Below are 22,178 nucleotides of genomic sequence, written 5' to 3' on the forward strand. Positions count from 1 at the left end.
TCATCTGTGAAACAACTAGTATTGGAGAAAGAAAAAAACCCAACAATATTTCCCCCTCAAAATGTACCCACAAACACTTTCAAATTTCAAATACCTCTGTAAATAAACTCTGGTGAACTATTTAATTTCTCCAGTCCCTGATACATTTTTGATTTTTTTATATTGTGTTGCCTCTTGTTTGCTCAAATCTTTTATAGTAATTGTTTTCCCCTTAACTTAATTTGCCTTAAATATTGTGTTGACTGATCCTGATACTTCATTAATCTCCATGTTCTGTTGTGTTGTCCTGCACCAAAACACCAAAGCAAATTCCCTGTATGTTCAAAACCTTCTTGGCAATAAACCGGTTTCTGATTCTGAATTTGCATATTAACTGTTGGGTGTCATTTTAATATGAGAAAATACGTTTTAGTCCTTCCTCATCAAATATGCGACACATACACAGTCCTGTAAATCTAAAACAAACCATATTTAGCCGGAACAGCGAGGCTATACTCGGCTGCAAGGTGCCTTAACATTGATTCCTCCGAGACGCAGACACACATCGAACCCTGTCGGCAAGAAACCGTTGACGTCTGCTGTTTGCCCGTGTTAATTTATGCAGGATTATGTTAATCAGACGGAGCTGTTGTAAACCTCTCACACACAGGAATGTCTCTAAAGCCCCAACGGTAGCCTGTAGGAGACAAACGTCAACCTATTTCTGTCCTCCCACACTCCCGCTCCTTTTCCCTGATCCTCGAGGGATACATTTGTAATCCTCTCTTAATTTGGCAGGATTTTAGAGAGCACAGCCTGTGTAAATGTGTATTAGGTTTGGACGCTTTAATGAAAACGATCGCTATCAATTCAGAGATGTAGAAAAACAAAACTTTATTTGAATCCCATGTGACCCCTATTTGCCACAAACATTGCACAGTATGAAAAGAAATCACATCATTGGGCATCGTGTCACATTAACTATACACATGGTCCTATAATACATGAAAATTCTTTCTTTTTTTCTTTTTTGGTGATTTCAAAAAATGCTGTCTTTCATCAGGATCGGAGAAAAAAAAAAACAGCAAATGCAGAAAAAGACATCTGTAGTGTTTTAAGTTTGTTTTTTTTCCAGTCCACTGGCCGTCGTTTTCGCTGAGTGATGGGATGAAGGCTCAGACTAAGAACCTGCTACATTGGTCATCTGAAAAATATCCCAAATGGTGGGAACACAAGTACAAAAAAAACAACAACAAACAAACAAACAAAAAAAACATTGTGAAGGTTTTTTTTCTCGCTCTCTTTTAAAATAGCTAAAAGTAAAAAGTACAAAATCCAAACTATAACTCATGAAAACACTTGACACGTACTACAGTAGTGAATAAGTTTTGTCATAGATGCCAAGAGCAAAGAATGATTTAAGACACTGAGATGACCTTCCTCTGCCTTTTAGTGTGCAAACAAATGAGGCAGACCAATCATGAACCGATCTCTGAAATGTGAAAACAGTCGGCGTGTGTGGACCTGACCAATGCACCTGATTGGTCATGGTGTGTGTGTGTGTGTGTGTGTGTTTGGGGGGAGGGAAGGAGGGAGGGGGGGTTGTGTGTTATGACTCCAGCTTTCTCTAAAATGATATACAGTATCATGGACATAAGACAGGCAGCATTTCTCTGCTAACATTTTTGGTCCCTGTGTGCAAATAAGATACACATGTAGAATACATACGCATGTATATGAAATGAATAAACAACTTACAGCCAAGGCACCTCAATACAGTTTTCTTTCTCAATAAAAAAAACATCCTCATCAATTTGATTGGTATACCAAAAATAGAAATGATCAGGCTTTTCGTGTGGATTTTGTTCTGTGTTGCGTGCAGACAAGTCACTGGACTCGAGAGGAGTTCCATAGTCGAGACACAAAGTCAAGTCTCTATTGCCGCCTCCTCCTCCTCTTCTTCTTCTTCTTCTCCTCCTTCTCCTCCTTCTTGTCGTCTCGCTTTAGGAGACCAGCTGTTTGGCTTGCAGCTCCATCTCTGCGGCCCGTTTCAGGGCCACGTCCACCAGGAGCTGGAAGCCGCTGAAGTCTTGTGTGAGGTCTGGGGGGGTGGGGGGCGGGGTGTTGAAGAGCCCGCTGCGGGGGCTCAGGTTGCCCTCCATGCCGGTGCTGCCGAGGATAGTGGTGGTGGGGAGCGGCTGGCCACCCGGCCCCTCGTCCTGGCACCTGAGCAGCGCCTGCGCCGACTGCAACAGCTCAGCTGCCCTGTCGCAGTTCATTCCGGGCACAGACGGGTGGGAGGCGGTCGGGCTGGCCTGCATCGCTGCAGTGACAGTGGTGTGACAGATGACAGAGGGCCGAGTGGGAAGGAGCCCCGGGGAGGGGGACGAGGAGGTCGGTGACAGCGTGGAGGGGGAGGCGGCCTTCCTCAAGACCCCGGGCATGGCGGGTTCGAAGCTGGATGGGTGGAGGACGCGTTTGTCGTAGCTTTCGTCCGTACCGGCTGTGAGGCTGCTGTGTTTCGGGGACTGGGAGCTGTCGGAAAAGCTGTCGCCGGCCTTGCTGCCTTTCCTGGATATGGTGAACTGGTTGGGGTCTTTGCCGTCTTTCCTCAGCATCTCCGGGAGAAGTCGCCGCCGTGCGTTAATGAACCAGTTGCACACCTGGAATAGAACATAAAAAAAAAAACATCATTGGTGTGAGACAAAAAAAAAAGGAGGGATGACATGGCTCACTTGAACTTTAAAGAAAAAAAAAATCTGCTGGTGCACTTATCCCCAGGTGCAGTTTGCACCTGTGTTTTAAAAGCTCCGATCACACGCTGAGATTTCAGCATTAACAAATCCTGTTTATAGTTTCAGCTCTGACTGCAGGAATGAAAACCCAGAGCAGAGAAACTCATCACGACTCACACTGAGCGGAGCCAAACATTAACTTTCAACAGAGAGTCTCGTTTTGACATCGTAATCCTTTATTGAAAATGGCTTTCAATGAAAAATAATCTCTTTTGTCACTGCTGTAATCATGGTCATCTTTCTCCCCCCCTCAGTCCACCAGGCTAGTCACAACTGGCTCACAGAGGCTTGTAGCTCTAACTATGTAAATGACTCTGCATTGTTCCCAGACAGCTGGGATGGAAAGGGGCTGGAGGGAGGGAAATTCCTGTCCAAGTGCCTCAGCCAAGCCCTCGACACACAGGGAGTGAGTTTACTCACGTTAAGTCTCACAGACTCTTAATGTTGCAACACCAAGCTGCTTTGGATGACCTTCAATGCACCGTGTGTGTCATGTTTTTGTTTGCCATCAACACAGGAAATGATTCAATCAAGCTGACACTTGCTTCCTTTCAACTTCTACACTGATCCACTTTAAAAGGGTTGACCGGCTGTGAGCTCACGTGGTGTTTTAAATCTCGGTCCATACCTGCAGTGTGGACAGTTGAGTCTGCTTGGAGAGGAGGGCTTTCTCCTGTTCGGAGGGGTAAGCGTTATATCGGTGCTCGTACAACCAGTCCCTGAGGATCTGCACCGACTCCTTGGGGAGATTCCCTCGCCGTTTCCTCTTCCCGCTTCCCCCCGAGCTGGACGACAGATCCAGAGGGGCGTCCACGCTGTCCTCGTCATCCGTCTCGCTCCCCGACAGCATCACCAAACCTGCACAGGCAGGCACACGAGAGAGGGAGGGAGGGAAAACAACAAGAGAGTGTAAGAGCGGGACAAAAGACGAAATAGGTTATCACCTTATGTCAGCCCCGGTTGTCAAAGTCTTCAAGCAAATCCGCCGCAGCCATTTACCAAATGCAAGCTGTCTGGGAGGCAGCTGATGTGTCAGAAGCGAGCTGTCAAGCTCAGCCATGTGATTCATATAAGGAGCGAAGGAGGAGGAGGAGGAGGCAAGGGAAGGGAGGGAGGGGGTGAGGGAGGGATGGAGAGCGAGACGTCACAAAGGCTGGTCTGATGCTGTGTCAGTTATAAAACCTGCCTCAACAAATACAATCCAGGTCTGCTGCACAGGCTGCCAGCACACCTTCTGTGTTTGGAGCGAGTGGAGCTGACCAGAGGTTTTTGTTTTGAAGAATGGGTGTGTGTGTGTGTGTAGGCTGTCACTTTATATTTCACATTTCAACACAAGTCTAATCAGCATCAGTCATGACCAGACTGGATTCTTTTAGTATGAGAGAGGATAAACCTGCTTACGACAACTGTTTTGTTTTGTATTTTTGCTTTGATGTGATTTTTCTGCCCGTTTTCAGCCAATTATGATCTCAAATGTCCCACACAATAGAGTCTAACTGACACCAGACGTGGATATTTGATCTCCCACTGGAGAATGAAACAACACAGATGCTCATATGATGATATTTAGGTCACTTTTTTTTTTTTTTAACACCAGCTATGTCCTGCACCACGAGGAAAATACAGACACAATACAACTACTGGGCGACTTGTGCATCAAACCCTGGAGCTGTCTTCCTCTGCTCTGGGGGCAAACTAGAGTGGGAAAAGAATAAGAAAGTTCCCAAGTGTGAGCAGCCAACAGGATGAGGTAATTACGTAGGCTGGAGAGGAGAGAAAAGGAGAGGAGGAGGGGGAGGGGAGACCTGTTGCAAATCAGCGTCTCCAGACTAAACAAAAGAAGCCAGTGCTGCGTCCTTCTTTGTATGCGATTCAAAAGTTTCTCCACGCAAACTGCGCCTCCGCCATTAAACTAAGTCCTCCAGAAACACCAGCGCTCAGCAAACTGGCCTCAAAAAGTGTTTTAAGCGAACGGAGGCGCTGGTTTTGTAAGTTTACACAACTTGTGACGGGGTTTCTATTGTGTGTGTGTGTGTGCTGCACCACGAGGTCCACGAAATGTAACAAGGCAACTTCCCACAATGAGGTCAGGATGAACATTAGTCCACATTTCGATGTAGACGACTTCTTAAAAGGCGGCTTAAGGGGTTTCTACCAATGCGTACAAAAGGTGAGGGTTTTTTGTCGAAACGTGTAGTTTTAAAAAACAACAACAGTGCGACATTTCATGCTCAGCGTCGTCGGCTAACTTATGTTGCCACTTTTTCTCCCTCCTCCTGAAACTTCGACACAACTGTAGCCTCGTTTTTTTTTAAAAAAAAACCCAAACAAACAACAAAAACCCTCTTTCAGTCAAAGGAAGCGGCGTTTAATGAAACTACAGCGAGCTTTAAAGTTAACCTAATTACAACCGCGACACAAAAACAACACATGGCGACGCAGCCGTGTGTGTTGTGTTGTCACAGCTTCGAAATAAAGACACAATGTTGGGACAAAATACATTTTTAAAAAGGGCAAAACGAGACAATGTCGACTTTTGACATCGCGCCAGCACATGGCAGAAAACCCCCCTGTCACGTCTGGAAGGAAACAATAGACTGCATGGTTTGCATGTGAGGGGAACTCGCTCTGTTCGCCTCTACAAAAACACCACGTCTCCTCTCAAACGGGCTGATTTTGACGTTTTCTTTTCTGCCACTTACCCTTTTTTGTCTTCATTTCCGTGCGTTAATGTGTCCCCTCGTCAAGCGCAGAAGAAAACTGTCTCCCGTGTTGCTGCAGTGTAGTGTTTTTCTTTCTGTGCTCCACAAAATCCCCCAGCGTGTATCCGAATATTCAAAAGGGGAAAAAAAAAAATCCTTATTCATCAAAAATTGTTCCCCCTTTTTCGCCTTCTTGTTTCTGTCTCTGCTCGTCCTTGTTTGGGGACTGGATGAGGAGGGAGAGAGAACAGGAGGGCAGGTTCTTTTCTTTTCTTTCTTTCTTTCTTTTTTTTACCTGAGATCTCCGCGTCCTTTCGTCTCAGAGCCGTTCTCTCATTGACTGTGTTTGATCCTGAAACTGGGTGACAGCTATCTTTGACAGCTGCGTGACTCAACGCACAGAGATCCTCCCACTGTGGAGGGCAGAGGAAAAAAGCTCTGACATCAGCATGGCTTGTTCCACTGACATGGATATACAGTCGTGCTAATCTTACCTCTCTGCCGCAGCAGACCCCCGCCACCAACACCTTTTCTATCAACAGAAAACAAAACACCTCAACAGCTGCACGTATGTGATGTATTATTAATTAATTATTATGGCGTGGATTTAGGCGGGAAGTCGAGAAAGAATGACGACAACAACAACAACACCACCAGGGCTGGCGGAGAGGCACTGCGGACCTCGTGGTGGTGACATACTCCACAAAATGCAGTGCCAAATCACAACAATATTGCAGAATATACCTTTATTTGTTACATTTTAAAAACCCAAATTTGGACTTTTTCGGTGTGATATTTTCTTTTCTTACATGTGCAGACTTCTCAGTCTACATATTAAAATATATATATATATATATATATATATATATATATATATATATATATATATATATATATATATTCACTATACTATATGTGTCAATCTGACCCACGATATGCTAATACCTGCTGCATCTGTTCCCCCCCTCCCACACTCATTCACTCGCTCACTGCTGCACATTTATACTATAGCCGAATTTTTCCTTGGGTGTATGTGTGCTCATTTTTGGTCTAATTGTTTTTATTCAAAGCACATTTCCCTCTAATTAATTGCAGGGAAGAAGAAATGCGCGAGATATTGAATGGACGCTGGTGTGACGGGCGGTGGTGGTAGGGACGGGGGGGCCAGCCTCCCTCCGTACCAGCTGGAGGTTAGTGCAGCAGCTCAGGTTAGTGAAGACAACAGCACAGCGAAGGAAACGATCAATGTCCTCATTTGTATGCCGTACACAACCTTGCGACAGCTGCTCTAGCAACGTTTTCTCTTTTTTTTCTTTCGTTTTTTTGAATGCGTTTGCTCCAGCAACTGTTTGTTTCGCCCTCTCTGAGGCGAAATGTCGCCTCCGTGTGTTTACACGTGGTAATGCACCTGAATGCAACAAAGCACTTTAAAATATAATGGCAGTCTGATTCCCCCTGGTGGTGGTTTTATTTTACTGCAGTGTCACACATTTCACTGACCATGCATTTATGAAATTTAAGAAAATTGTTGACATTTAATTGCTGTTTTTGCCTGTTAACAAAGGAAAACAGCTAATTTTATGACGTGGAGGAAAGAAAGGTGAAGTGAAAAGTGGAAAATTAATTAAATAAATTATAACCCACTTTGAAATAAGTAAAACAATATTTGGATATATAATATTTTTACACATTACTTTTACTTATAAGTGCTGGGAATTACTTTTCATAGTACTAAAACAACTTTGCCGGTTTTGGTTTCAGGTTTACAATATCACATTTGACGTATAGACAAAGGATGTGACACATATTTTAGTGGACAAAATATAAAAACACTGCCACTGCAGAGGTGATGAACAGCCACATGTGGCTCCAGAGCTGCGGGTTGCGGACCCTGATCTATACACTAATAAACCTAATACTTATTATTAATGAAATAATAGTAATGCAATAATCCCCAGACTAAAATCCATGCAGTATTAACTATAAATCAACACACCAAAAGTAGAGCAACAATAAAATACATTTAAAATAGTTTTCTCAAAAAAGTTACATTTATCAGAAGAGGCAAAAATCATTAAAAGAAAAGTAAAGTTTAGTAAATAATGCAAGGAGTTTCATGGCATTTTTTGCCCAACATGCATTGAAAGGATTTAGCATTTCTCTTTAGTTTATTAGGTAGGCCTTTCCTTTTGTTGCCTGATTTAAATCCCTCCTAACACACCTATTTTCCTTGTTTTTTGTTTAACACAGTGTGATATAGTTCTTATTATCTTATGTTGCATTACTACCTTTCATGGATTTTAGTGTTTACGGTGCAGCACTTTTGCATGCTGTTTTGTTTGTTTCTATCAGTGCTTTATACATAAGATTGGATTGTATTCTTTGACACCTCACAGTGTGTGTGTGTGTGTGTGTGTGTCAGTCAGAGAAATGTCCAAGTTGTCCAAGTTTCCCAGCAGCAACATTGCATGAAAATAACCTGATCTTACTGACAAGCCTGATCCGTGTTTTTGTAAGCGACTCGTCTGATGTCATGTCTATTTCAAGTGCTCACGTTCATAGCAAACACTAGTCGTCTGACCTTATCACTCTGAACAAGTTGAAACTGTCAGACAAATGTGTTAAAAATAGAGACAGCAGTAAGTTTGGCATCCGTGATTGGCAGAAATTTAACCACCTGGTTCCAGTCTGAGAAAGTACAGTATATCTCATACTATTACTGCCATTAAATAATAATAATAACGATAATAATAATAATAATAACAATAACAATAACAATAATGATAATAATAATAATAATAATAATAATAATAATAATAAAAATAAGCATAATAATACGCTTGAAAACGTAGTGTCGTCCAAATGCAGTGCACTGATTTAAATCTGTGCTATATTAAAACAGTGTAGTGTTTTATAATTATTAAGAAATGTACAGTTGACAAGAAGGCGAATTACTCATACAATAAATAAAGTAAGTAAGTCCATTTAATTATTTAATTTTTTTAAAAAGAGGGAAATCAACAATCAAACACACTGAATGATGAGTAAATCAACATTCAATTAAAAAACTTCAGACGTATTCAACAATGCTTTTACTTTGAAAGTACTTAAACGGAAGCCTCGATACTTCTACTATTGCCACCACTAATAATTATATTACTATTATAAGTATAGTGTTTAATATGTTATTGAATGATGAGTAAACATGAATAAAAGAGAAAAACATACTTGAGACTAAAATATTACAAGTCGAGGGAAACAAAGACATTTATCATAAATGGGAAAACTAAATAAATAAATAACAAAATGAGTATTAAAATGGCATGTTTCCGAAACCATGTTTTATGGAGTTTATCATTTATTTATCGTTTTTTTCATCTTTGCTTTGATCAAAGACAAAAAAAAACCCCATCAAATTCAATACATTATTTCAACTTTGAACACGCGTAGCTGTCAAAATGCTTTTATTCTGAAAATACTGAGCCGGAAGCTGTTGTAGCTTCCATCGGCGTTGACTTGACGGAGTGACGGAGTGAAGACAGGCTGGGTCTTGTTACAGTTTGAAGTCTAAAATTAGGGACGTACCCCAAACTGCTAATGACGCAGGAGGACCAAAGTGGACACGGGTGTCTCCGTCTCTGCGTGTGAATGGTGACAGGACCCCGGGACCATGGGAACGACCCCTACAACTTTGCTGTTGTTGATGACATGCGGTGTATTTTTAGTTGTTGTTGTCATTCTGTCGTAAGTGCGCGGCTGCGCCGTTCAGTATAAAGGGACTCCTTGAAAATGCAGCTGTACAACAGTGCGCTCACACACTACCCGAGGTCGTCGCGCAAACTTGCGATAACTTTATCCGCCGCTTCCGAGCGACTCACTGGGACAAGCTCGACTGCTCCCTCCGAGGCCGACGACCCGGGATTTACTGACCCAGACACAGACGCAACTTCAGCGGCCAACGGGGATCCAGTGAGGGAGACGTCTTCTTCCGCAAACATGCCTGCCTTTTCCTGCTACGAAGCTTCATCGCTGAGGCCGATTTACTTCACGTCCACAGCTGAGATATTGATCCGCAGACCGGATGGATCGGAAAGGTCTGTGCCTGTCCATGTCATGCGGGAGTCCAAGACCAAATCCGCCTCCACTAACTCTCATAATGGAGACAGCATCATGTGTGACGACTGTGACAGTGACGTGATTGTGGACTTGATAGATCAGCTGAGGAACGGCACAGAGGAGCTTTTCCCTGACTGTCCAGAGCTGACTGGAAACCAGTTCTTCACCAGTAACATTTGTGGACCCAGACGAGAAGAGTTTAACGAAAGGGTGGATGATGATGTGGGTTCAGTGACTAATGTCAGGAGTAATGGATGGGCCTCAGTGCACGAACCAGAGCCTGTCACGTGCTCAGCAGCTCAGCCTGGAGTTCTGGAGGATCTTCAGGACATGAGCGAAGCTGCTCCGGCATCGGATGAGAAACGGGACTTTGAGCTCAGCGTCCTGCAGGACTCTCCTCCACAGGGATGCAAAGAGAGGGGGGAGGTCAACGACAAAGTCACCAGGTACCTGGCGGAAGTGGAGAGACAGAACAAGTACCTGCAGGAGAGGAGCAAGTACAGGTACCACATCATTCCAGACGGCAACTGTCTGTACAGAGCCGTGTGCAAGGCCACGTTTGGGGACCAGGCGAGACACGGCGAGCTCAGAGAGCAGACGGTGCACCACATCGCCGACCACCTGGACGAGTTCAACCCCATCATTGAAGGGGACGTCGGAGAGTTCCTGATCAGTGCGGCGCAGGACGGGGCCTGGGCCGGGTACCCCGAGCTGCTGGCCATGAGTCAGATGCTGAGCGTCAACATCTACCTGACAACGGGGGGCAGCTTGGAGAGTCCCACCGTCTCCACCATGGTGCACTACCTCGGGGAGGAGGACGCCTCCAAGCCTGCCGTGTGGCTGAGTTGGCTCAGCAACGGTCACTATGACGTCCTCTTGGACAGGTGTCTCGCCAACCCCGAGTACGAGGACTGGTGCAGACACTCGCAGATGCAGCGGAAAAGAGACGAGGAGCTGGCAAAGTCCATGGCTGCCTCCTTGTCCAAAATGTACATTGAGCAGAACGGATGTGTGTGAAAGAAACCTTTGATTCTTGCTTGGTTTCTATGTCCATTTTTTGTGTCCCATGCTAATATCACAATCTTGAATTTATACCAATATCAATCTGATGCAGTTTTTATACTTCTTTGAAGCAACTTAGCGGTTTATTAGACATTTGTGCAGATAAGCATAAGTAGCTTTTCCCGCGTCCTTGTTACATTACGGTGATGGGTGACATCTCTTTTTTTACAGCATGTTGCTTTTGCTTAATGAAGTATTTACGTCATACGTAGGGTGCAGGTGCATATCATAGGATTTTTTTTATATATCCAGTCCAGTGATTTTTGGTGATCAGTATCGGTCTAATACCGATACTGAATCCCGTATCGGCTCATCTCTGCCTTATTAAAGAACGTGTATGTTGTGTGAGAAAGGAAGTGCAGTGCACATACTTTGGATTTTGTCTGTGCCAACGTTGACAGAGTGCTGACAGCTCTTATGAAAGTGTGTTTCTTGGTTGTGGGTGAAATTCTGTTACTGTACATGCAAGTGCTATTGAGTCTAGTGTATTTATTTGCCTTTTTTTGTGGGGGCAGACCAGTGATTTTTCTATGCATTTTATGTCAAACTTTTCAAATACAGAGTTGTTTTGCATCTTTGTCACTAATAGTTGAATGTCTGTTTACTCTCATTTGCACAAAGGTCCTATCAGACTAGTCCAGAGAGTTTTTTTCCAGGTAGAGGGTTGTTTTTGTGTTTTTTTCTATTACTTTTCTTTCTAGGAATTTGACAGAAATGGTGTTTTCAGAATAAAGTTTTGAAGAATCTTGATTTGCAGTGGTTTCACTTAACCCTCTCAAACAAAATGTTCAATGAGTGAGTGCTTCTGCCCCCTTTTCCAAGATATCTTTCACACTTTTGATTATTATTTATTCCACCGTTTAGAAATTATGGTACTGAGAAGCTGACGTGCTGGTGAATCTTGTCTATGCCAAATCACAATAGGGTTAATGCTTTGTGTGAGCACCCGTGGTAAATTGCTGTGGGAATAATACACAGCTCCTTATAAGGACATCCTGGGGGTGTGTGTTTATAGGTCACATATTCAGGCTTTACAAAAAAACGACTCGTTGAGTCAAAGCTATGATTCATTTTATGTCACGTTTTTTGCATAAGTCACCAAATAGACTGTTTTTTTTCTATCATTTTAAACAAACCAAACATAATAATGGAAAAAAGCAGGCGAAATGCTAAGGGTTAAATCACTTGTTGCTTGTAGGGTTGAAGAAATTAATCCAATTGTTATCAAAATCGCAATACCGCAATATTTCTTTCGGCCAAAATGTGTGGAAAATACATTTTTAGATTTAGTTTTGTCCTGGCCTGTACACGTTACAAGACTGAATTAAACATCTTTGTTTCTCACAGATAAATGTTGTTCAAATGAAAGTGAGAGTTGTTATGTAAAAAGTGCCACTCCCTCTCATATCACAATCTCAATTTCACTCAGAATACCCACAATTAGACAGGATTAACCGCCATCAAAACCAGGAATCAGTGTATTAAGCGACATCAAAGCAGAGCAGGTATGATGTAATGTGTGCGGTCCTCATCCTCCAACGTCCCAATATTTTCAATGACACACATGAAACACTCTTTAAAAACTATAGTGTGTAACTTGTACGGCAACATTTACGCAGTTTTACGACAGGACTAGTGATGGGAAGTCTGGCTCTTTTCAAAGATTTTAGCCTAATTTTGCAATGAATGGTGTATGTGTTTACGTTCCAAAAAAAACAACAGTTTTTTAACCTTTTAATCAAACCTCTTAAAGAACAACTGAACCCAGAACCTGCACCTAACCTAAACAACCCACTTCGGTCTGATAGTTGTGCTTAACAGAGTCCATTTTCACCACATATAAAACATGTGACAAACAAAAATCACCAGATGTTCTGCATAGTTTAAGTGTGTGTCTATCACCAGGGCTCAGTCAGAAATCAATGAAAGCACAACATTCAACTTTGAATACCGTAAATATCTAATTGTGATTGCGATATCAGACGGAATGGTCATTTGTTTTTACATCATTAGTCTCATTTTCATTAAAAGTGATATTAAACAAATATACAATATTGTGGCCTCCTGCAAATTCAAAATTGTAGTAGGTTTGGTTTTCCTGATGCAGCTCAAGATTCCAGAAGATAACATTACTCTCCTACTCCATCAGGGGGCGTCACAGCCCCCTATATACTTTTTTTGGCAAAGTTACTGAAGAAATGTATACATATTTACATATATATATTTGTTTTCTGTCCTATAATAGTGCTGATTTAAACAACCTACTGCACTGAGTTAATCTGACTGCACAGTCCTGAGGTGTTTTTGAAGTGTAGTAAAAAAAAGAAGAAGAAAGAAACAGATGCAGTAAAAACACTTTAAATAAAGTTTTTATTTAATTATTTAGCCACATTTAATGCTCCCGGTGTTTGTAGCTGTGTGTTATAAAATTGGACTATTTATCAATATGTCACGAGTGTATTTTTCTACTTATTGTCCCATTATTTTTTAACGTACTCTTCTTATTGGGATTATTAGGATTATTCAGCTCTTCCCCTTGACGCTGCACAGTGGTGACGTCACCCTGGGGTCACGTGGATGTCGGTTGAGAAAAAAACAGAAAGTTTGTAGGTTTTTTTTTATTTTTTTTATTTTTATTTTATTTATTTATTTATTTATTTATTTATTTATTTATTTATTGGATGAGGTGGAGGGAGGGATTGGCTGCTCCAGTGCGTCTCGTGTGGAGTGGATCATGATCAGGTGAGAGTGGACTGAGTGGGCTGCTTCGCTGCAGTAGACTCACACTCACTCACACACACACACACAGAGAGAGAGTCAGCATTATCAACAGGGACACAGCAGGAGGACAGTGAAAGTCACTGACAGACCTTCTCCTCCTCCTCCTCCTCCTCCTCACCCTCACACACACCGGTGCGCGCGCGTGTTGTACTGGGACTGGTCTGTGTCTGTGGTTTTGAGCTGACGATCCACGCGCGCCACTGCCTCGGCGCCTCGAAGTTACCGGATACTTTGTAACAGAGCCCGGGAGAAGAACCGGGGGACGCAGCCGGTGGTCGCGCTTTGCCTGAGCTGAGAAGTGTCGGACATGTCGGGACACCGGGTGCAGTTCGCAGATCTTCCTCCGAGTGATCACAAAGGAAGTCCCAAATTTCACAGTAAGAAGAAGTAATAAAAATCCCGATCCTTAAAAGTACCTAACTGTTCATGAGACCATGTAGTTGTTGCTTCTCCTTCGTTCTGAATAATATCTGTGTAGTTTTTTTATAAAGTGGTGAATGTTTTGTGTTTCTCATGCAGCCAAAATAGTTTCTTCTTGAAACCACAGCTGTCATCAGTGTTTCTCTATGATTTACAATTCCTCCAGTATCAGTATAACAAAGGTGCATTAGCAACCACTAATAAGTGGATTCTTTAACTTAACCCTGTTACTAAAGTTAAAAATTCATTGTTTGATATTTTTTTTAACGCTATAATTATTGATATTGGCCACATGGTGGCACAGTGGCCAGCGCTGTTGCCTTACAGCAAAAAGACCCAGGTTTGCAGGAGAGCACTTTCTGTGTGGAGTTTGTATTCAGAATTCAGAAAACTTTATTGGTCCCAGAAGGAGTCAATTCATGTGTAGCTTACACATTCAAACATACAGACATTTATCCTTTATTTAGCCAGGAACATCCCATTGAACTACAAGATCTCTTCTTCCAGAGAGTCCTGGTCAAGATTGCAGCATAGGTAGACATCATTTTAGATTATAAAAGTTAAAAGGAGGTTATTCCAGTAGAGTAAAAAAGAGAGTATAATAAAGTAAAGTGCAGAAATATACAGGCCAATGTCAAGGATGTCAAGGCAGTGGGCGTCAGACAACAGGGACGTAGGAAAGAGAAGTCAAATTGACCCTGATCTGAGTTTTGTTGTCTGATAGTTGAGGCAACAAAACACATAGACAATCTAAATTGCATGTTCTCTTCTCCTTGTTGATACATAATTTACAATATGTGAGTGCACTGCAGTTTTGACACAAAATGCAGGTTGTACACATTTATTTATGCGGTGCACTTTTTGTGTTTAATTTGTAATAAAACTGCTGTTTGAAGGTGGGAAAAACCCAGTCGTCGCACTGTATATCGACCATCGTCCTCATCGTCTACTCTCTTTAAGAAAACTCTTGTTTCAGTCTGTAATACTGCATGTGTCCTGTATGTTGCTGCCTGTTAATCTTCCTCATGCACACACAGTCTGTGTTGAATCCGACCCTTTAACCCGAGATCCACGATCCCATTCACTCCCCACTCAGCTGAGGTGGCAGTGGCCCTTTAGGTGCACACTTTCTTTCTCACGTCAGGTGCCGCTCACCTTGAAATGTCAATTTTTCACTGCGTCTCTTACGACAGTGGTTATTAAAACAACGCACTCCGTGAGTGTCTGTGCCTTTCAAGCCTAAGTGGGTTGTTTTTGAAGACGTGTGCTCCTGATCGTCTTTTTCGAAAAGGTGTGACAGTGCCTCTGCTGCGACGCGCTGCAGTCTGTGCATCACAGCGTGACACACGGGGAAGCTGAGTGCGTCTCCATGGCGATGGAAGTTGAGTGACAGCACGTGTGAGCCAGGGGCGCGGAGGGAAAATTGCCAGTTTGCGGCAAAGTCCTCCCGGTGGGCGGGGGGGCGGGGGGGGGGCATCTACAGTACACTGTGGTTTTTCTGCCAGCACATTCATTTGTACATCTCTGTTTGTGATGGGAGCAGTTTTCTGGTGGGACGCTTGATCACGTTGGATGTATGCGTTTGTTTTCCGTGGCATGTATGCACACGGCAGTGAGAAGTGCTGACGTGCGCAGGTGAAAAGCTCGGGTTCTGTGGACGCAGCGCATGTCGTGGAAGAGCAGGAAGGCAACTTCAGCAGCAAACCACACATTCTGAGTCAGCCCGTCGGCTTCTCCTGTGGGGTCAAGTTTCGGTCTTATCTCTTTCTGTCTTACAGATGGACACTCGCATGTCCAGCCTCAGGCACAGCTGTTCCTGCCCTTCCAGCTCCTAGTGCTGCATATCCAAGATGGAATAAACTGTTATTAATGAGAGTAGCTCATCCATGAATCCTGAATGATCTTGGCATCTATGAGATGGAACAATATGGCAGAGTTGTCAGTGTTGATTGTAGGTCAGGAGATTAAAAGGAGACGTATTGTTTTCATGTTTATCAGAATGAGTGGTTGTGTCACATAGTCCACTTGATTATTCTGACTGTAACACGGACGATATCAAAGTGCTTGGTTTTTGAGACTCAAATCGGAGACACGTGACTGTGCTCCGGATTATCTGAAGAAAGGTACTCTATGTTTTCCCCCCTTGTTCCCGATTTTCCATTTTGACCTGATCTGTTAATCCACCTCTCACGACTCTCGCACAGTGGGAGTTTGAGAGTCATGCTTTCCGAGCAAGGAGCCAAGAGCTCTCTGTTCAAGTTGTCATCTGTGATGTCCTGAACATTAGATAAAGACACTGTAATCAGTCTTTGGTCCTTGAAAACCTGGTCTTTGTTTTGAGTCGGGGAGCAAAGCTGCACATTGAATGAGTAAAACAGTGATATGAAGTGATTCTCTTCCTGGGCAGCTGCTCTTTTCGGCCACAATGCTCATCATCAGCTCAGGTTCCCGTCGGTATTTGCAGATTATATGTCAACAGTGTCTGGAGAAGCATATGTGGACTTGATTGGATTGCTGAATGAGCGATATTGCCTCCTCGCTGTTCCCATCAGTCTGGTAACAGTTCTTATGAAGAGAGAGAGCGGGGCGGAGCAATTTAGAATCCAACTCCCGGTCACTGACTCCCATCTTCACAAAGAGCAGCTTCAATTTGTTTGACTTTTCTGCCAAGAATCTTTGTTAAGTGGTGTTATTATAGCAGCTTATTCCGCCGATCTTTTCTCTTCGTAAACTCAGCCCGTGTCGTCGTGTGCCTTTGTCTTCCCAGCCAAGTTAATTAAGCGGTTTTGATGTGGATCCAAATTTTCTGCCATTCCGTGGCCGACTCTCTGTCAACAGCCATATGCTTCCAGTTTGTGGAATAAAAGTGGGACGAAACTTCCATACACACGCATTTTTCAATATATGAGGCTGGTATTACTTAAAGAACATCTGATTCAAAAGCTGCATGGCTTTCTTTTCTTTTCTTTTTTTTCGTTCTTTCATTTAAAACAGTATATTCTTCAGATTTCAATAAGACATTTTCTGAATGGCTTTAGGTTGCTATTAGTAGACTCTTGATTGCATTATGGCCTTTTATTAGTGGGAAGTAGACAATAACCAAGAGTAGATTAGATTAGGAAGTTTTTATTGTCCTTTGGGGCCAATAAATACAACCATTCATGCCTTCACTTACATACAGCAGTGTCAAAAAAAACAACTTGCATAATTGCCATAATCAATGCCTCAAAACTCACTTAGTGACATCGCGAGTTTGATTCCACTTGTACATGTTTTGCCTATTTAGCACAATTAATCATATATGGAAATAACTTTTTGTCTCAGTAGCTGAGAAGGTCACAGAATTGAACGGGTAAGAAACGACAAACCAATCTAGAAGTGTGACCTTTAAAGGAATACTTCTGTTCCTACTGTTAGCGTAACTGTTAGCAAAGATAGCGGACACTGTTTACATGCTTGGAATGACGTCCCGTCCCCCTACGAGTGGGTCTAAAAAGTGCGGAATTAGCGTTGAATGAATGTAGAACGTAAACAGTGTCCGCCATCTTTGCTAACAGTTACGCTAACAGGACCAAGTGTCACTGGTGGGCACGTAACAAAGAAAAGAATGAAGATATTTCTCAACTCAGGGGAAACTGAGGTTGGGAAGCACAATTTTTCAAAAAGTACCACCCGTATTCTAGTCATACAAAGCTACATGCAAATCAGTATTCATTTAATAAGTTCAAGAATAAGATGTTGACATGCAATAGGCAAAGAATGGAGAAGCTGCACTGATTATATAATGTTTTCATGTGACAAAACAGTAACCCTCACACATAATTGGGCTGTGCACCAAACACAAAGTCGTGTGAGCTGTTGACTGGGCGTGTTGTGTCACACCTGAGCAGTTTCACAAAGCCTTACCTCATCACTGCATTTAAATAAGGTAATTGTGTGTGTGTGTGTGTATTTACCGCATACCGACGCCAACCACATTAAACAGCTTGTTCAGCGAGTGCTCCTGCTCTGACGTGTCGCTGCCAACGTGTGAAAGGTCACAGATGGTCCTATATTTACATTAAAACAGTCGGGTGTATTTAAATTTCATATCCGTATGCAACACCTCGCCTGGTCTCACTTTTAACGAGACGATATTAAAGCTACAGACGAAAACAAAGCACACATTTGCTGCCAAGGATTTGTCTCACGACATATTTTAAGTGCCGACCAGTAAAAGGTCAGAACAAACTAATCAATGAGCAGTCTGTCATCATAAACCGGAGACGGTGTCGCGCCGCACACTGACTCCCATTAGCCTGTTAGCACTCGACGTGGACGAGTTTCCACTTTGCCCTTGTTTGAAATGACACTGTTGTTGTCACGTAGTTATCAGTGTTTCTCTGCCAGTCTGTCTGAGACAATCGCTAAACATGTGCCGCGTGTGCTATCGCGCTCCCTGTGAGAGTCACACCGTGTTCTTCTGTTACCAGCTCAGGAATGCACACGCTGTCCGTGCCCGTGTCGGACTCAGGCAACGAAAAGAGGTGGACGCCGTCAATTGTCGCAGGAGGCAAATGGAATCGATGTGAGGGCAAAGGAAAAGGGATTGGCCTTAATTTCCTGAGGCGCATCTTCTATATATAACCCACTCACGACTGTTAATGTTATATCTACTGACGCGCTGTCCTTTTCAGAGAAGGTGTCAAGTGCCATGTCTCGTGGGCCCGCTCTGTCCCGCTGAAGATGCTGATCACACTGGAGAGGCACTTGAGATGATCACTCTGGAAATATCCAAGCCCCTGAGATGCTTAACAGCTGTTTTCACAGTGGATTAAAAGCTCTCTCTCCCCCTGAGGGGCTTGTAAGTTTCCCTCAAAGTGTAAAGTACATCAATTCAAGGCCTGAGCGTGAACTGGGCATGTTGCTCTCTGATAAAAAAAATAAATAACAGTGACCGTGAGCTGATTTTGATTTGTTGCTGCTCAAATCCTGTTGAATCACAGAGCCTTTGTGTGCGTGCATCAGGTTTAATTACAAATGTATTTTTAGCTTCAATATTTATACTGTTAAATGCATATTAATTGAAGCCGGCACTGACGTGTTTTATTTGATGATGTTCATTTAGCTGAAAAGGGAGATTTATGATGATGAAAATCTTAATCAGAGGCACTTAAGAGTCAGAGGAGCCTTAATATGCGCCGGGACCGTCTATTTAAAATACGAGTGTGCATTTAATCTGCAGCACTTTCACATCTCGTCTACTTTGTGCTGACTTTTTCATATCCTCCCGGTCCGGAGTGTTGAGTCAGTCTGGCTCTAGAGTTAAAAAAAACTTAAGAAAGTGAGAGCACTTTGGTCCCAAAAAAGGTTTATTGGTTGAGGCCAAACAGGAAGTCAAATTATTCCAAATAACCACCAGAGGGCGACTCAATGGGTTGTAAATAATATGTTTATAGAAAAATCACTTGATTTATAACATCAGTAAACATTTTCCTGTAGAGGAAATGGTCTCAATCAGTAGATTCAGATTTTCACATTTGTAAATTATCAACATTATGACAGTTTGGCTGCAGTTTATGTTCATTTCCAGTGATTAAACCTCAACAGGCTTCAAAAGCAGGGGTGTCAGATTTGACCGTTTACCACTTGCTCTTTTATATTTATATTTTATAACGCTTGACGTTTTTGTTATGTCCTCGAGCGTTTGTGAGAAATGAGAGCGAAACATAAAAGTCGTGCTTGGGAAATGAAGGCAAAGTGAGACCGTATTTTACAACGAGGATGAAATAGTGCAGTCGTGTAAAACTGTGCAACACTCTGTATCATATACTGTAGTAGACGGTATCTCCTCTCATGTGGTTTGAATTTCTCCCCGGTTGAGTCATCGCTTCTGACTCTCTGGTTCCCAAAAAACCTTTTGCACGGTAATGAATTATCCATCCTCTCCTCTCCTGACGTTTCTGCCTTTCCAGCAGCGGGACGTCGGAGGCATCATGTGTAGACGAAAACAGATGTTTTACCTCCTCCCCACGTTTCATTCATTCCCCGTCGCATGTTTTCTTCCTCGAGAGGACGCGACGAAGAGTTTTTCTCAAATATCCCGTCGAGATTTGTAAAGGCGCGTGATGACGGCGCTCAAATGTCATCACTACTTCCGAGATAATGGCGTTCACCTGTTCGGCTGCAACAAGTGACACATGGACCTCTCAGCACCAGGCACTTCTGAGGCGGATTCCTCCTCACGTTCCCCACTGTGTGCTCTGTTTTAGTCGCCTGTGGAATCAGCAGTGGCGTAAACAGACACGTTGGTCTTTCTTTTATTGTCTTCTTTTTATTGTCATGTCAAGTCTGGGAAGATATAATGCTCCGATAACAAACAGATGGGAGCGAAACGCCATTATAATGACGAGCTCTCTGCACAGTCGCCACTCTGGAAATGTTTCTGTGCTTCTTTATTGGTGATTAGAGACAATTACGGCTGCATCCGTGTGCTGTTGGGTGTGATAAAGTTCTCCGCGTGCGCTCCCTTACGCGCTAATGATGCGCAAAGGCAGCCATGATGACACTGTAGCAGGAAATAAGATATATTTGGACACAGAGGAGATGTCAAATAGCCTCTTTGATGTTGCGGCGAGGGTCACTGTCAGAGGAGAAATCAAACAGGTAGAATGAGACGGTGTTTATGGCACACTGAGGCTTGATGTCGTGTGTTGGTACCTGGTAATTAGGCTTATTTTAGACTCTTCAGACTTCTTCAGACTTCAGTCTTCAGACTCGGTGCTGACTACACACAGACACACAGAATCTGTGTCTTTTACATTAACAATAATAACTGCAGACTAAAAGTAATATTTAGGAAATACACTGATTCACTTACTTTAGATTTAGCCGAGCTTAGCACGACAATCAACCACTAAATGAATTGCCATCCATTTTGATAATGGATGAATCAGTTTTCATAAACGTCTCTGCTTCACCTTCTAGAGTATCTTGAATATTTTGAGGTCAACATGTACAGCTGCAAACGAACGGTTATATTCATTCATCGAGTAAATTGTCTGGTTTTTGTCCACAAAGCAAAATGATTCACTCTTAATGATTTCTTTGTCACATAGAACAAAGAAATTAAGAAAATGTTCACCTTTAAAACAATCAGAAATCTTGTTTTAATCATGGCAAAAAAGCTTCAAAGTAGTTGAGGATTCATCTAGTAATCGATTAATAATCGAGTAATTGTTTCACCAATGTTCACCAATTGTTGACAATGTATGGATCAAACAACTGACTAAGATAAAACTATCTCCAGGTTAGTCCCTAATGAAACTACTGAGAGACTGGAAACTGGAAATCTGACAAACACTTTTAAAGCTCACACATCTTATTTTCAATCTGGGTATTAAAATAACAGTTTGTGGTCTCACTTCTGTGTTTCTGTGCTGAACTTTAGGGAGGTGAGACTTCCTGATGTCGTCGCTGTGGTTGCCTGGTAACCCAGTTCACAGTCGCTCATTTTACTTAAAAGGCATTTTCCTTTCATTAGTTTTACAATTATGTATTTTTCCTGTTGATTTGTGTCTCGGAGTCATTAGCATCTTTAGTCTCCGGTGTTTCCTCGTGTGTTGGCGTTTCCTCTGCTTCGGCTACATTGTTTTGCATGAAAAGTGCCGCTTTGATGTCGTCTGATTCATGGAATCATAACCTCACTGTGACCAGCAGACATTCACGGGGATATGTGTGCATTACAACTGCAACAGCTGCCCTGGGTGTGTTTGTGTGTTTGGGCCTTGTCCATATGTTGCTGCATCATTAGGTAATTCTCCTGTGGGAACCATTAGTTGCTTAGATACTTGATCTATACAATGGTGTCGACGCCTCGGGCAGACATTTCATACCGAGAGATATTTCACACAAGCACATGTCTGAACATATCCAAGCAGCAGTGTTTGTGTCGCCGCCGACGAGCCGCTCGTCGTTACAAAATAACTCGAGTTCACTCCGCTCAAAAACAAGCCTTCTGACACCACTCATTTAAACATGCCAAACATTTTGCTTCGCTGTTTAATTTGATAACCGAGCTTGTGGATGGGGAAAAAAAAAGATTCCACTCCCAGTCAATAACCACAAGCCACTTCTGTCAGCGTGATAAATGGGAGGTTTTAGCGCCGGGTGTTTATAAGTGAATGGGACGCCACTGATTGGGTGCGGTCACAGCGAGGGCCAGTGGGAGGAAAAGAAAGTGCTGAGAAGTTCACTTATGAGGCCTTTTCTTCCAGAAGTGATGAAAAACACCATCCTGTCGCTCTCATGCTGCACTTATCCCTTTTTTCTACTGATAAGAGAG

The 22,178-nt window shown here is 42.8% G+C and overlaps 3 protein-coding genes and 1 long non-coding RNA gene across 4 annotated transcripts in view; 3 read left to right on the top strand and 1 right to left on the bottom strand.

The window, feature by feature from the left end:
- Positions 1–856: 856 nt before the first annotated feature.
- Positions 857–5,829, bottom strand: tgif1 (TGFB-induced factor homeobox 1). Its single transcript, XM_044019643.1, has 3 exons — positions 5,477–5,829; positions 3,403–3,632; positions 857–2,642 (listed from the first exon to the last, which is right to left on the bottom strand). The coding sequence occupies exons 1-3, from the start codon at positions 5,490–5,492 to the stop codon at positions 1,983–1,985; spliced, it is 906 nt and encodes a 301-aa protein (XP_043875578.1). The 5' UTR covers positions 5,493–5,829; the 3' UTR covers positions 857–1,982.
- Positions 5,830–5,945: 116 nt separating this feature from the next.
- LOC122765410 lies at positions 5,946–6,666 on the top strand. The gene is made up of 2 exons (XR_006359970.1): positions 5,946–6,044; positions 6,572–6,666. It is a non-coding gene; the product is annotated as an uncharacterized LOC122765410 (long non-coding RNA).
- A 1,777-nt stretch (positions 6,667–8,443) lies between these two features.
- On the top strand, positions 8,444–11,404 carry LOC122765383 (OTU domain-containing protein 1). Its single transcript, XM_044019623.1, has one exon. The coding sequence runs from the start codon at positions 9,266–9,268 to the stop codon at positions 10,607–10,609; it is 1,344 nt and encodes a 447-aa protein (XP_043875558.1). The 5' UTR covers positions 8,444–9,265; the 3' UTR covers positions 10,610–11,404.
- Positions 11,405–13,764: 2,360 nt separating this feature from the next.
- si:ch211-285f17.1 (sickle tail protein homolog) overlaps positions 13,765–22,178 on the top strand; it is a 105,320-nt gene continuing 96,906 nt past the window's right edge. Inside the window, exon 1 of the mRNA XM_044019564.1 lies at positions 13,765–13,812. The gene's annotated coding sequence lies outside the window, so the exon portion shown is untranslated. The remainder of the gene's footprint in view (positions 13,813–22,178) is intronic.

The sequence above is a fragment of the Solea senegalensis genome, linkage group LG1 (assembly GCF_019176455.1).
Source record: "Solea senegalensis isolate Sse05_10M linkage group LG1, IFAPA_SoseM_1, whole genome shotgun sequence".
Classification (NCBI taxonomy): Eukaryota; Metazoa; Chordata; class Actinopteri; order Pleuronectiformes; family Soleidae; genus Solea; species Solea senegalensis.